This window comes from Leptinotarsa decemlineata, unplaced genomic scaffold, assembly GCF_025532065.1.
Source record: "Leptinotarsa decemlineata unplaced genomic scaffold, Ldec_3_MD MMD2_P_RNA_scaffold_4, whole genome shotgun sequence".
Lineage (NCBI taxonomy): Eukaryota > Metazoa > Arthropoda > Insecta > Coleoptera > Chrysomelidae > Leptinotarsa > Leptinotarsa decemlineata.
Window position 1 is genome coordinate 1,039,053 of NW_027412531.1, and position 16,647 is coordinate 1,055,699.

At 35.9% G+C, this 16,647-nt stretch overlaps 1 protein-coding gene across 1 annotated transcript in view; it reads left to right on the forward strand.

Moving 5' to 3' along the window:
* bma (SCY1-like protein bma) overlaps positions 1-16,403 on the forward strand; it is a 115,634-nt gene extending 99,231 nt beyond the window's left edge. Inside the window, exon 13 of the mRNA XM_074186595.1 lies at positions 15,989-16,403. Coding sequence (XP_074042696.1) covers positions 15,989-16,225 — 237 coding nt within the window. The 3' untranslated portion in view covers positions 16,226-16,403. The remainder of the gene's footprint in view (positions 1-15,988) is intronic.
* Positions 16,404-16,647: the final 244 nt, after the last annotated feature.

Sequence of the window (16,647 nt, forward strand, 5' to 3'; positions counted from 1 at the left end):
GAAACACACACAGCGAGGGGAAACCAGCAAATCAGGAATAGCAGACCATGTTTGGACACATCAACACAACATTGAGAGGTCCCAAGCTGAGATCTTGCACAGAGAGGAACATTGGTTTAGGAAAAAATTCAAGGAAGCCGCCTATATGTTGTCTAACAACGCATTTAGTCAAGCTAGCGTAGACATACGTAACATATAGAAACTTCTAATCAAGCGAAAAAACGACCAACTCCCGCCAAATGGTCATCTCTCGCTAAAACCTATGAAGCGGAGAGAAGAAATAGGGGATAGCTGAAAGCACTCGAATGACCTATAAATAGTCGGATCTCGAAAGAATACGTCCAGTTATCACCCGAAGACGCTTGTGGATACTAACAATCGAAACGTCGTGACGCAACTTGGTTTGGAATCTTTTAATTTGTATTTTTCATTTTCTGTTAATGATATCACAACACAACAAAGTTTTTGTTTCGGGGTTGAAATTAGATGATTTTAATGTATTTCCACGTGTTAAAACCGAAAGTGACCATAAAAATTATATATTAGCTCTTGTTTTCAAGATATAGTATCATTATATTATATATATGTATATTGAGTTTTCAACAAATGAAATATTTCATCATCAACAGTTGGTACACATGTTTGTTTACATAACACCCCTCTCATCAGCTGTTCTTAAGTAGTAAACATAACCTATGTGAGTTTGTCAATTGTACGCACGTGGTTGCTATTGAAATTATCGTGTGAAGTTGATTTTTAAATTAATTTAAGTGCTGATCTGAAATGCCTCGAAAGTGTGTGAATTCTGTCGATAGCTTTTGCTATATATGTGGTGAAATAACATTTAAGGCTCAGAAACGTAAAATGACACCTATCGTTAAGACAGCCTATGAACATTATTTTGGTGTGAAAGTTGGGGACCAAGATAAATCATGGGCTCCTCATATATGTTGTAATTCTTGTTCCGTCATATTGCGAGAGTGGCTGAAAAACAAAAACCGGGCAATGGCTTTTGCAGTACCTATGGTTTGGCGTGAGCCTACCAATCATACAGACGACTGTTATTTCTGCTTAACTCCTCCCATTAAGCAAGGTTTATCTATGAAGAAAGGAGGAACGGTTAAATACCCTAATCTCCCATCTGCTCTTCGGCCTGTACCACACTCAGACAATTTGCCAGTCCCTTCTCCACCCCAAAACTATGAAATTTCAGAGGAAGGTGATGAAGACTGTTTAGAAGGAGCAACCCATCCTTCTACATCCTATGACCCTGATTTTGAGGTAAGCGATAGGTCTAGTGATCCACACAGAATTAGTCAAGCAGAGTTGAGTGACCTTATAAGAGATCTTCGCTTGTCTAAGGAAAAGGCTGAGCTGTTAGGGTCAAGACTACAACAGTGGAATCTTCTAAAACATGATGTGAAAATATCTCAGTACAGACAGCGTCAAAAAGATTTGCTTCCTTTTTTTGAGAAAAAAGAAAACCTCGTAGTTTGTTCTGATGTTAATGGTTTGATGGACTGCTTGAATTTGGATCACACTCCATCTGAATGGAGACTGTTTATAGACTCTTCAAAACTAAGCTTAAAAGCTGTACTTCTGCATAATGGAAATCAGCTACCCTCTATTCCTATAGTTCATGCAGTTCACATGAAGGAAACGTATATAAATATGAAAACACTTCTCCAATCAATCAAATATGAACAACACAAGTGGCACATTTGTGGTGATCTGAAAGTCATTGCTATACTCCTAGGAATGCAATTAGGGTTCACCAAGTACTGTTGTTTTTTGTGTCTGTGGGACAGTCGGTATAGAAAATCTCACTATAAAAAAATGAACTGGCCTACACGAGACCTAAACTCTAATGAGAAAAATGTAGTTTACGAGGCTCTTGTAGATCCTAAGGATGTTCTCCTTCCCCCATTACATATTAAGTTGGGACTAATGAAAAACTTTTTGAAGGCCATGGACCAGGAAGGACAAGCTTTCAAGTACTTGAGAGCAAAGTTTCCCAGGTTGAGTGATGCTAAAGTCAAGGAAGGCATCTTTATTGGGCCTCAAATCCGTGAAATCGTAAATGATCCTGCTTTTGACATGATTTTAACAGGAAATGAAAAAAGAGCCTGGGAAGCCTTTAAGGGGGTTGTACATGGGTTTTTAGGTAACAAAAGAGATGATAACTTCACAGCATTGGTTAAAGAGCTTCTTCAAGCTTACCACCAACTTGGATGCAACATGTCCTTAAAAATTCATTTTCTTCACTCTCATCTTAATTTCTTCCCACAAAACTGTGGAGCTGTGAGTGACGAACATGGAGAAAGATTCCATCAAGACATTGCCTTAATGGAACAGAGATATCAGGGCCTTTGGAATGAAGCAATGCTTGCAGACTACTGCTGGTCTGTGTGTAGGGATGCTCCAGAAGTGTTTCATAAAAGACAAGCTAAACGACAGCGATCTTACAATGAATCGGATGGACTTAATTGAAATTTGGTGGTACAAACTTCTTTTATTTGTCAAAACACTAAGAATAATGTTTTTTTTTTTTATTAATTTTGTACTTAAAATATTCTAAAAGAAACATAACAATATTGTTTTATGTACTTTCACTTTTCACGTATAGTATAACTACTCTTTAAGATTAAGTACTGTGTATCTCAAAAACCAGAGCTAATAAAAATTTTTCATTGTTATTTTCGTTTTTATCACCCCAAAATTAGGAGAAATTGACTAATTTAGTGTAGAAAACATTCAAAAAATATTTTTTTGTTGTGTTGTGATTTTTTAATTTTCAGCTTTTATTATCATTTCAATTTTTTATTTTCTTTGGTGTTGCTTGTATGTTATTTCTTTGTGATTTCATTTTTTTTTGTTTAATAAAATTGTTATTTTTGGTTGATCTTTTTAATTTTTTTCCAGGGATTTCAAATCAATTCATATTAAATTAGACAATGGAAGTCCGAACTGATGAAATACAAACAAATTTGAATACTACATTAAAAGTAAAACGGATAAATCGGAAAAAATGTCCTTTTTCCTCTAATTGGAATTCTGATCTCAAATTACATTTTTGTTCATAATCGTTATCATGATTCAATTATTTATCTATATGTGCTGCATTCTTCATCTAAATGTCTTTCCTGTTATGAACATTCTTGTTTCTTGTGATTGATAAGTATTATCACTTCTAACTGAAAAATAATCCACATAAGTAATTTCAACTCAGAATTTGTTGTCTTTCTTTGTTCAATCTGCAAGTTTAGTATCACAATGGTCAGACCGTTTTTTGTCAGAAAAATTGCTCTCAAGCCTTGAAAAAAATTTTAAGCGGTATAACCTTCAAACTGTTTAGTTTGTTTCGGAAGCAATAGTTTTCAGGTGTTAGCAAATTTTCACCCATATTGACTTAGGTTTTGCTTCACCTCTGAGGATTTTTTTAACTTTCCTATGACAAAAGGTTATATGACCACCTATACTTCAGTTCTAACGGTGGAAATAATGGTTGTACAGCTAAATAAAATCATAAAACATCTATCTCCAGTGAAGTATAGAAACTGTCGATACTGGAAAATTTAATTCAGAGTGTTATGAATCGTTGAAAGATCGATATAGTTTCACAAAAATCTGTGATCTCAAATAGTAGTGAATTGATAGAAACTATATCGACTATAAAATTTGATTGACCAATACTGAAATATGTCGACTGAGGGATCAAGCACCCAAGGGACTTTGACCAGTGCCAATATGATGACAATTCCGAAGCGATTTGGAATAATTTGCTATCTTTGAAAAAGATACCGTGAAGTAGACGATAATGAAAATAATCAGGTTGAATATTTCACGTTACATCATTTCACAACATACATGAATTCGTATGTTATTTTACTCTGATATCTTTCATTTCAACAATTGAATTTCCAAATCTCTTCTGAAATGTTTCATATTTTTTCCGAGCTATGTACTTGTTAGACGTTTCCACTCACATCATCCACACATTCACAGTGTTATCACTTCGTTAATCATATTTGTTCCATCGGTTTCATCGCCATCTGTATCGTCCGACCATTTGCTTAGATCATTATGTGCCATGCAGTTTATTTTGTGCTCTGTCTTTGTTCAGCTTGCACGGAGCATGATAGTGAGTATATGTATTTCTACTGATACATCATTAGCTTATCTGAATGTAGAAATGTTATTCTGTAGTGATTTTAGCCCAACTGAGGTATTTCAAGACTCAGGTGATGGACTGAGAAACGAAATGGTGGCGACATTTACCACGAATGAAACAGTCAATTCTGCAACATGATTGAAACAAATAATTAATACTAGTTATACAGTGTGTCCGCAAAGTATGGAATAAATTCGATATTTCCAAAACCAAAGGTCGTTTCACAAAAACCTGAAGCACGTCAATTTTCAATTTCAATATTCTAGTCCAATATTCTGATCCATATTAATGTGATGACGTCATTGTTAATTTATTGAAATGCAACACCCTGTAGTTGGTGTCAGTTTTAGATAATCCGTAACTAGCTGATTCCGAAAAGGTATGATACTTGAGGTCTAACGGACAGAATTTGGAAGATGTGTACTTAGAAAATAAATTTTATTGATATCTAATAAAAGTAGAAATCAATCATTTATTCAATATTTTTTTCTAATGATCAATTTAGCAATGGGAAAGTACTCTAATAAATACATGACTTTATTTCAAATGCTCGAACTGTAGTCCTTGCTGTAGTTGACAGTAACCGTGCTAACAAGTATTTCTTATTAATTTCAAAAAACTAGGCGGCTAGTTTTTTTTGTTATTGTGAAATGTCATTATTTCGATTAACGTCCACTAACTGTTAAATAGGACAGTAGTTGTTGTATTAATTCGTGAATTTTCTGTAGTACTGCCTCGAATTAATTTGAAGTAGTAATGAATTTAAATGTGAAGCAAAGAATTCAAATACTTATGATGGCTATGCAGACAGATCGCGAACTCAGATAGAAGTGTGTAACTTATTTGATGAAAAGTTTCCAGAAAGACGCATAACGCAGTCACCAGTAACTAAGTTCGAAACGAAATTTCTAGAAACTGGTACAGTTGAAAATGCACGCAAATCAGATCGTCCTTCTGTAAATGATGGTACAAAACTAGAGGTTCTACTTGCTTTTGAAGAAGATGTGCACACTTCTGTTCGTAAGGTTAGTCGTGATTTTGATGTCAGTAAAATAACTCTATACAAAGTATTAAAATTGAAAAAATGGCATCCCTTTAAAATCGAACTTCTACAGGAATTAAATGAGGATGATAATGAAGATAGAAGAATAGACTTTTGTGAAGCCATGATGGATAACTGTCACCAAGACCGTCTCCTTGTAAAAAATATAATTTTTTCTGATGAAGCCACTTTCCCATTAAATGATGGGGTCAATCGTCAAAATTGTAGGTACTGGGCCAAAGAAACCCCCCACTGGATGCGTAAGCATCATACAGAATACCCGCAAAAGGTAAATGTATGGGCTGGCATTGTAAGAAACAGGATCATCGGACCCTACTTTTTCGACGGTACTTTAGACGGGCCAATAACCTTTAAATTTCAAGGGGATATCTTTTACCTACTTTAATTGATTTATTTCCCAGTAGAATTAATTAATCCTGGAAGTTTTGATAAAAGTTTATGGTTTCAACAGGATGGTGCGCCTCCACATTGTGCTGCAGATGTTCGAAGGTATCTCGACCAAATGTTAACGAACCAATGGATTGGTAGGCGTGGACATAATCCAGTCATTTAAGCTTAAATTAGGTAAGAATCTCGGAATTCGAGATACCCAGCTGTATGTCTGTAAATACTTGTATATTGACACCCTTAAAGTTGTCTCAGAACTTACATATGGTAGGGTGTAAGCAACTATTAAATTTCAAGGTCAAAGTTCACAAAAATCGGTTTTTTGCGCTTTTTTTTGAAATATCTCATTTCCTATGGGTTTTTTGCTATTTGTATATATTATCAATATTGTAGAATACAAAATTCTCTACAAATTTTGTGAAAAAAAATTTTTTATACGGTGAACCGTTTTCGAGATAGAGTGCGGAGAGCACGCGGTCACAGCATCACTTCAGGTCAACCGGTGCCTCCGGTCGAAAACGCGCCATATATAGTTGATGAACTATCGATAAATCAATGATTATAAATATTTGTCAATTTTTATTAACTATTATATTATATTTTATCATTTTCTTCAAGCATTAAATCTATATCTATTCAATAATACTGATAACCGTTTACTAAAATTATGTGACGTTCATTATTGATGGCGGATTTCTTCTTCATCATGTTGTATGGAGCAGAGAAGATACTTTTTCTATTATTTTTGATAAATACATGAATTATTTACAAAGACATTACAGTTCCAAAATAATTGTTGTATTTGACGGATATTCAGACTACAGTAAGAACGTAAAAGCTATGGAGCAGCAGAGAAGACCTGCTGCACTTTCAAAAACGTATGAAGTTTGTTTCGATGAAACAATGGTTGTACCAGTTACTCAAGAAAAATTCTTATCAAATCGAAATAACAAAGATAAGTTCATTAATATGTTAATTGAAAAATTACAAGCTGCGAATATTACTACTAAACAAACCAGAGATGATGCGGATGTTATTATTGTTGAAACTGCAATTGAAGAATCAAAGTCTAAAAAACTGCAGTTATAATAGAACAAGATATTGATTTACTTGTCATTTCAATTGGGCATACACTGTCTTACGAACAAGAAATTTTCTTTAAAAAAGTTGGGAAAGGTAATGTAAAAACGGAGATATACTAGAATGAGGATAATTATCCTCATTCTAAAAAACATAATTTATTTCTGCACGCATTAAGTGGCTGTGACACAACTTCTGCGCTTTTTAAAAAGGGAAAAAAATCATTTTTGAAAGTTTTTGAGAAACTGACAAATTTGGATGAACTAGCTGCAGCATTTGAGGAAGAAAATTGTTCGGCCCAGAGATTATTAGAGAGTGGAACTCAAACCTTATTGGCAGTCTATAATGCTCCGAAATCTGTGAAAAGTCTCGATCATTTTCGTTATATGCATTACGTCAAGTCTACAAAACTTAATGAACCTGTGCAGCTTTCAAATATTCCACCAACAAGTGCAGCTGCTCATCAACATTTCAACCGTGTATATTATCAAGTTCAAACTTGGTTAGGACATGATTTGGAACCCCAGGTATGGGGTTGGGCAATGCGAAACGATTTTCTGGAGCCTATCATGACAATTTTACCACCTGCTCCAGAAGATTTGCTAAATACAATTTTCTGCAACTGCAAAAGTGGTTGTGGTTCGCGATGCGGATGCAGGAAAGCGGGCTTGCAATGCTCTCCAGCTTGTGGCCAATGTAATGGGCAAGCTTGTCTCAATGCTCTACCATATCAGAGCGACATCGACGAAGATGGAACCTTTGACCCCGAAATCATGGAAGAACTTGAGACAAATGTCGTTGAAGACTATAATGAAGACCAGTTTGAAATTTATCAGCAGCAGAAGACGACGATGAAGAGGAAGAAGATGATTAAAATTATAAATTGTAGTTTTTGTACCCTTTATTCCATTTCTTCACTCTCAATAAAAATAAATGTATTCAACGATATTTTTTAATAAAAAGATTAATTCATAATTTATTTGTTTTTTTTTCATCATGTAAGAAGTTATAAATATTAATTAGGTTAAAATTCAAATATAATTCCTATATTTTCATTAACAATTCTGCAATTACATGGGCAGGTAAGTTTTGTTAAATAAATTAATACTGAATAAAAAGTGGATAAGTTAGGAAAAAAATGATAAAATATAATATAATAGTTAATAAAAATTGACAAATATTTATAATCATTGATTTATCGATAGTTCATCACCTATATATGGCGTGTTTTCGACCGGAGGCACCGGTTGACCTGAAGTGATGCTGTGACCGCGGGCTCTCCGCCCTCTATCTCGAAAACGGTTCACCGTATAAAACATTTTTTCAAACAAAATTTGCAGAGAATGTTGTATTATACAATATTGATAATAAATACAAATAGCAAAAAACCCATAGGAAATGAGATATTTCCAAAAAAAGCGCAAAAAACCGATTTTTGTGACCTTTGACCTTGAAATTTAATAGTTGATTACATCCTACCATATGTAGGTTTTGAGACAACTTTTAGGATGTCAATATACAAGTATTTACAGACTTACAGCTGGGTATCTCGAATTCCGAGGTGAACTTACTATAATGACTGGACTAATATTGAATGGCCAGCGAGGTCGCCAGACTTGAATCTGTTGGATTACTTTATGCGGGGCCATCTGAAGAATGTTGTTCATGAAAGGAAACCAGTAAATATTCAAGAATTAAAAGAGAGAATACAAACAGAAATAAACAATATTTCTCAAGAAACCAGAAACAAGCTTCAACAAGAATTTATTCAACGTTCAAGTTACTGTCAAATACAGCAATGACTACAGTTCAAACATTTAAAATGAAGTCATGTATTCATTACTGTATTACTTTTCTATTGGTAAATTAATCATTATAAAAAAATAAAAAATAATTAATTAATTTCCACTTTTATTAGAATTGAAGGGGTTATATTTTCAGGAGTGATTAATTTTTGGGAAAGAAAGTTTTAGGCTTTCTACTACTCCATCTTGATACGAAAAAAGGGATGAGGGAATCTTCCAAAGAAAGGAAGGAAGTAATCAATTTGAAAATAAGTAACTCTGTACATGGATGTACATCGATGACATAAGCAGATCAAGCTTATTCCGTGACATTGAAAAATAGTAATTCATGAATGATTTGTGTATATTTTCTATGTTATGCAATTTGGTACTGAAGAGCCTTGGGGCAAATGTTTTAAGGCGAAACATCGCTGTATACCAGTGGGTGACATTGTGCCATGTAAGTGCAATGTATTACCATTCATTTAAAGTAGAACTCATGTGAATGATATCTGATTTTTATTCCACAACGAATGTTTGAAATACAAACTGAGTAGAGAAAAGTATCTTCTGTATAATTCAGTGTTCATATAGAAGTATTTGTTTCGAGAGAATTTTTTTCTTTAGTGTAATTCAATGTTTATATGAAAGTAGCTGATTCAGGAGGACTTTCTTTCAGTTTGTGTCTGAAAGTTACTTCTTTGCATGATCTACACATCCATGTATAGAGTTACTTATTTTAAAATTGATTACTTCCTTCCTTTCCTTGAAAGATTCTCTCATCCTTGTTTTTTGTATCAAGATGGAGTAGTAGAAAGCCAAAAACTTTCTTTCCCAAAAACTTTTATTAGATATTAATAAAATTTATTTTTCAACCCCACTTCTTTCAAATTCTGTCCGTTAGACCCTAAATATCATACCTTTTCGGAATCAGCTCGTTACGGATTATCTAAAAGTTACACCAAATACAGGGTGTTGCATTTGAAAAAATTACCGATTACGTCATCACATTAATATATATCACCCTGTATAATGAAATTTTGTTGTAAAATGTAGAATATTAAAATTAAAAATCGACGTATTTCAGGTTTTTGTAAAACGACCTTTGGTTTTGGAAATGTCGAATGCGGACACACTGTATACATGTTATTCATGAAATATTCAGTGAGATTCATATATGAAAAATATACCTTGATGTCTCCTTATATCAAAATAATAATTTTTTTTCACGTAAGGTGGACTGTGATACGAGACCAAAATATTACTGATAACCTGCCATGAATGTGTGGCTGGTACTTCGTACACTCACGAGTCAGTAGCGGAAATTTATTTTTTTGCTATAGATAGACGTCGAATCATTTTGTTGGTGTCAATATCATTCCCAGCTACTGAAAATTTCAATACGATTTTCTATCAATCAAAAATACAGGGCGTTTCAATGAAAACTTGACCCCCCTGCAAGTCAGAAACGAACATGTAGTCGAAAATTACAAAGAATACGTTAATTTCCCTTCCTAGGGGGACTGATTCTGATATGGAAATCAACTGCCTTCAACCCCCTTCGAATGAAGGGTACAACCCCCAATTTTTCAAATGGAAAGTATAGGTTTGTGATACATCGTTTGAAAGGTCTCCTCATTCTCCATGGGCAACATTCTAATCTCAAATGAAACTGTCTTCTAACATTATTCAACATAGCAGGCGTGACCGACCTAATCGCAAGGGTTATTAGTTCTTTTGAGTCATTCAAATCTGAAGGTTTTGTTTTGTACACATTGCTCTTCACATATCCCCATAAAAAAATCAAATTATGAAAGATCAGGTGATAGCGCTGGCCATTCAATCGATCCTCGCCTCCCTATCCACCGATTGGGAAATGTTGTATCGAGGTATTGCCGGATATTAACTTGGTAATGTGGTGGTGCTCCATCCTGCTGAAACCGTATCATATTCAGTGGAACTTGGGGGTTTCCTGAATCAGGGTATAAATTTGCTGAACTTAGAATGTCATCATTTTGAAGTAGTGCCAGGTAATTGATGCCATTCAAGTTACCCTGAAAAAGAAATCAATGATATGGTTTCCTACAATCCCTGCCCAAACATTAACCTTTTGAGGGAACAAAACTAACATGCCACTGAGACCGATAGTCAGTACCACGGGCTCTCCAATCTACCACTTGGCAAAGCATCTGGCCTCGCTCCTATAACCTCGTGTGGGAAAAACCAACTCCTACGTCAAAGACTCGATAGACTCAGTTGGTAAAATTAAGGGCTCAACGCTGGAGCTGACGGACATTCTGGTCAGCTTCGTTTACCAATGTCCCACTGAAAGACTCTCTGAGGGGGTTAGCCCACGTGTTCCCGAATGACGTCGTCGAACTCTTTAGAGTATGTTTCACAGGAAGTCATTTTCAATGGAGGGGAAACTTCTATGAGCAACTAGATGGCGTTGCGATGGGGAGTCCACTTAGCCAGTGATAGCAAATTATTTCATGGAACGGTTCGAAGGAAAAGCCGAAAGAAAAGCCAACCTTGTGGCGACGTTACATGGATGACACCTTCATCATCTGGAAACATGGAAGAGACATCCTGAACCATTTCATGAACCACTTGAACGCACAACACCCAAGCATAAAATTCACCATGGAGATTGAGCAGGACCAACGGATAGCATTCCTAGATGTACTAGCAGAACGATGTGGTACCAGACTAACCCACAAAGTGTATCGGAAACCCACACACACGGATATATACCTGCACGCACTATCGAACCACCATCCTAGCCAAAAGAGAGGAGTCATCTCCACTCTAACGGAACGGGCTCGGAGAATATGTGAACCAGAACATCTGGAGAGGGAACTGAAATACTTTGAAGGGACCTTGAGATCGAAGGGATACAGTGCCTCCGAGATCAGAAAAGCCATGAAACGGAAGAGGACCACGGTTCAAAAAGCAAAAAGGATCAGATGGATGGACGCACATATCTACCGTTTATCCCTATGGTCACAAACATAATTGGAAAACTATTGGATGAACACGACATCGAAACAGTCTTCAAACCCACGAAGAAGATACAACAAAGCCTCAGGTTGGCTAAAGACAAAAGATACCCATTATCAGCAGCAGGGGTCTATCGCATATTGTCCACTTGTGGGATATATCGGAACCACCAAACAATTCATGGGAACGAGACTGAAAGAGCATAAGACGAACTGCAAACTAGGCCGAACGCACAAGTCAGCTGTAGCTGAACACGCACTTAGTGAAGGAGACCACATAATTTTTTTTGAAAACACAGAATTAATTGCCCCCAACCAGGGATACCATATCCGACTGGTACGGAAGGCAATAGAGATCCATAAACACACGAAGAATTTCAATAGGAAAGAAGAAGCGATGAACCCCATTTTAAGGAATTTAGGAATGACGACAGGCGGCAAGATTGTTAATGTTTCAGGTTCAAGTACAGGTACAAATACAGGTACAAGTACAGGTACAAGTACAAGTACAGGTACAAATGCAGGTACAAATACAACTGATTACATGACAAGGCACAAATACCCTTTACGAAGCGAAAATTTTTGTCATCGGACAGCAAGCCATGATGGTTGAACCTCTGAAGAAACTAGCCACTCGCGCCAGCGAAATGTCAGGAAGAAATTCCAAAAATACACGGCTTCCAAACTCGAAAAACAGTGACACTGATTGCGTGTGTTCGTCTCTCATCCAGTGAGGATTTGCCGTTGAACAATAGCGGCAATTTTGCCGATTAGCAGTTAAGAGACAGTTAAGAGACAAAGTACACTCATCAGAAAACATAACGTTTCCTAATTGGATGGTATTATTAGCCAATCGTCTCTTATGAGCTCCTGAGTAGGTATCATTTTATAGGGATGCATTTTATTTTCTTTTAATATGTTTACTATCGATGTATGGCTAACATTGAATGTAGTGGATGCCTGTCTACTTGATGTATATGGGTTTTCCTAAAACTCAAGCGTCACATCTAATTTGAGTTCATTACTCATTGCATAGGCGGCTGCTTTTTTATCTGCCTCATATGACCAAGCTCGCGAAACTGCTTCTCTATTTTTCTTATCATTTCTTGATATATGGGCGGTAAATTATGAAATTCCTTATGAATTAGGCAAGCTCCTTCCTGTTGTGTTCAGGTTTTCTCTCCGTAACCAAACATTTATAAAACTATTATTTTATGCATTTCCGGTAATCTAACCATTCGTCAGAGTTGAAGTTAACGAACTCTAAACCTAAATTAAAATACTGACAACTAATATAACATACAAAACAAGTTGACGAGGCGTTACAAACTAACATTGCCATGGAAACTATTCACAGTGTTTTTGAAGATACCATTTAAAAAGAACATTGCTATGGTTTTTGATCACTTCCTTCTTATCAATACATCAACATGTGATAAGTGTTTGTGTATTTTATCGAAATTTGATAACCACATTATTTTAATTTATTTTATCTTAATAGTTGTAAGCGGGAACATTTTTGAATAAAGATGTTACACAAGCCTATACTTCCTATTTGAAAAATTAGGGGTTATACCTGTCATTCGACGGGGGTAGGAGGTAGGGGTGGCATTTTTCCGTTGAAGCATGTCAAATTATAATTCAAGTTTGAGGTGTTTCGGGATTTTGTTGAAATATACAGGGTGTTCCTTAAACACATGCTAATATTTGAGAAGGTAATTCTTAGACCCATTTTAAGAAAAAAACTTCCTATGGATGTATGTCCTAAACGCCTTAACTTTTGAGATACAGGGTGGCAAAGTTTTCAAAAGTTTTTAATAATAACTGAGATAATTTTGTAGACATCTTTGGCATATTTGGTACATATGTTCCATGCCTCAAGGCGCATTTTCTGATGTGCACAAATTTGTATTTTTTCAAACAGTGGCATCCCTACGGGTTTCGCATTGAATATTTTTGGAGAAAAAGTACTACGCCAATGCTTTCTTTTCAAAATAAAATCATTTTTGAAATCCTCATTTATTTTTGAGAAAATTTGATCTCTTGGTATTTCTTTGTCCGACGCATGATTTTCACTCAAAAAAATAAAAATCGACAGAAAGCAAATTAAGAAATTAGATCAATTCTGAAATGAATGAGAATCTGAAAATTGCTTCATAACGCATTACCAATTCCCTAATAATATTTGAAAACATAATCTGCAAAAAAATAAATTTTTCACAAAAACGAGTTTTAATTTATTTTGTGACTGTAAGTCTAAACGAATGGCACAAATTTGTTGATTAGCAATAATACCAAAACTATTATAAAAATTGTTGGAAGTGGTCACCTGCACTTCCGCCCTTCTACGCATGGAATTACGCACCCGTTAAAATATTCCCGGCGTATTTCGTATAGTTTCACACGAGGCAACTATTCGCGCTCTTAAATCTTCTTAAGTTTAACGGGAGTTTTATACACAAGAGTTTTAAGGTGACCCCATAAAAAAAATCTAAACTGTTGAGATCGGGGGATCTTGCTGGCCACTGCTGAGGTCCTCCGCGACCTATCCAACGATTAGAATAAACTGTATTACACTGAAATGAGCAGGGGCGCCATCGTGCATGTACCATATTCGATTCCTTAACGCAAGTGGCACATATTCCAATAACCCAGGTAAGTCTTCTTCGTGAAAGTGTAAATAAGAACGACCATCAAGGCGTCCTGATAGAAAAAATGAGCCTATTAGATGATCACCTATAATTCCTGCCCATACATTAACCGAAAATTGGTGTTGGAAATGGGTTTCGGTTATTGCATGGGGATTTTCTTCAGCCCACACATGATTGTTATGGAAATTTTGAATAGCATTCCGAGAAAAATTTGCTTCGTCTGTGAACAAAATTCGTGTCCCAAACTGCGGATTCAGTGCAATACTTTGTAGATACCACTGACTGAAGTTCACACGCTGTGGAAAATCTCTGGGAAGTAATGCCTGCACTCTTGAAATATGGTATGGGTATAACAAAAAATCAACCAAAATACGCCAAACAATTTGATGACAAATATCCAGAGTTCTAGCGATCTTCATCGTACTCGTCTCAGGATGTTCCTCAATTTCTTGCAGCACCGCTTCCTCAATTTCAGGAGTTCTTACTACACGAGATCTACCTTCCGGAGTCCCTTTCTTGAAACTACCAGTTTCCCCAAGTCAAGGATGAATATTTGAAAAGGTTCGGCTATCTGGTAAGGCACGATTAGGATATCTTTCCTGATAAATGCGCCTGGCTTCTGTTGCATTACCATCGGCAAGGCCATATACGTAATGCATTTGCGCCATTTCCGCATTCGTATAATTTACCATATTTACTGATATTCAGAAAAACAGAGGACTACCGAAATAACTTCAATAACACTTCAAAATCAATCTAAACGCGCTGTGACAGTTTTTAACACCAACACCTTACTTCAAACCAACATCAATATTAGCTACTGACGTTTGTACATACAGAGAATTCGTTTTTTATTGCTATGGTGGGTACGCTGTTTTTTCTGCTTTTAATCTTTAAGAGGAATCACATACTCCATATTTCCAAGAGGTGCAGTAAATAAATTCTGCTACACGTCATTTATTCCAGGATAACTAAATTTATGTTTTCAAAAATTAATAAGCGGTGCTGCGTTATGACGTAATTTTAATTGAGAACAGTGCATCTGACAACAAACAAATACCTTTCAGATCCTCAATTATTTTGCAACAAATCTGATCTCTTAGTTTGCTTTCAGTCGATGCACGATATCGCATCAGATTTTTAAGGAATTTATTCTTGAGTAAAGCGATTTTTAATGTTTTGAGCGAAAACCATGCGTCGGACAAAGAAAACCCAGCAAATCAAATGTGCTCAAAAATGTATGGAGATTCCAAAAATAATTTTCAATTCAAGATAAAGCAGTGGCGTAGTATTTTTTTCGCCAAAAATATACATTTCAAAACTCGTACGTACGCCACTGGCAGAGAAAATTAGGAAATTTGTACATCAGAAAATGCGCTTTGAGGCATGGAACATATGTACCAAATATGCCAAAGATGTCTACAAAATTATCTCAGTTATTATTAAAAAAACTGATTATTTTTGAAAACTTCGCCACCCTGTATCACAAAAGTTAAGGCGTTTAGGACATACGTCCATAGGTAGTTTTTTTCTTAAAATGGGTCTAAGAATTACCTCCTTAAATATTAGCATGTGTTTAAGGAACACCCTGTATACCGTAACCGAAATAATGAATTTATTCCATTTGGCTTTTGCACAATGTATATCCAACGAGATCTCAATGGTGAGCATCACTCTTGTTGAAGATTTCTATTACATTCACCAGTTTTGTTCAAATTCAAAACCAAAAACATCCACGTAGTATAGGCGCATGCTCTGGCTGTCATAATTAGAAGTATATGTCGTTGAAACTACGAAAAATGATTCTCTCCTCATGAAATTGCCAAAGTTAAATGCTCTGCCGCTATTTGCAGGGAGGGTCGATGCCAAACACGAGCAGCAGCGTTCCTTTTCTTCTGAGCAGCAGCATGCAGAGTATCAGATCACGTCGTCCGTCAGCAGTTCTTGGTGGTTCTCAAGGCTCGGGGCTGCTCCAACAGCTCGGCTCTGGCATGGTAAGACTAACCTCTTCACACCAACCGATCAACGGCCGAACGTTTTCTAGTAGCACTGTTAGGAAATGCCCCTCTTTGAATATTACATTTAGCTGAACGTACGTACGTATGATCGTCGTTTATAATGATGAATCAACTCACATTTTCACACTCCTGCTTCTCCCACACTCACGACAATCATCTGTTTCGTCTATATCCTGCATTTTTCATTCACCTAGCGGGGGCTGTTGAGAACAAAATTCATAGTGTTGTCGGCCTTGTAAGAAAAGTATTTACAGTATCAGGGAATAAATGATTCCGAAATTCCACATATTTTGTCATCGTACTTGCGAAGGAAGGTTTTGTCAAGAACTGAGAGGTATGCTTTCTCAGATTGAAAACGCAGTAAACTTACAGTACTCTCAATAAGTTTGCACTGACATCATAAAAACGGTGGGTGAAGTACAATTCCTCAACAAACTAAGGATGCTACTACCGAAGTTCAAACTCCTCAAACAATTTTTTACCCTCAATTGAAA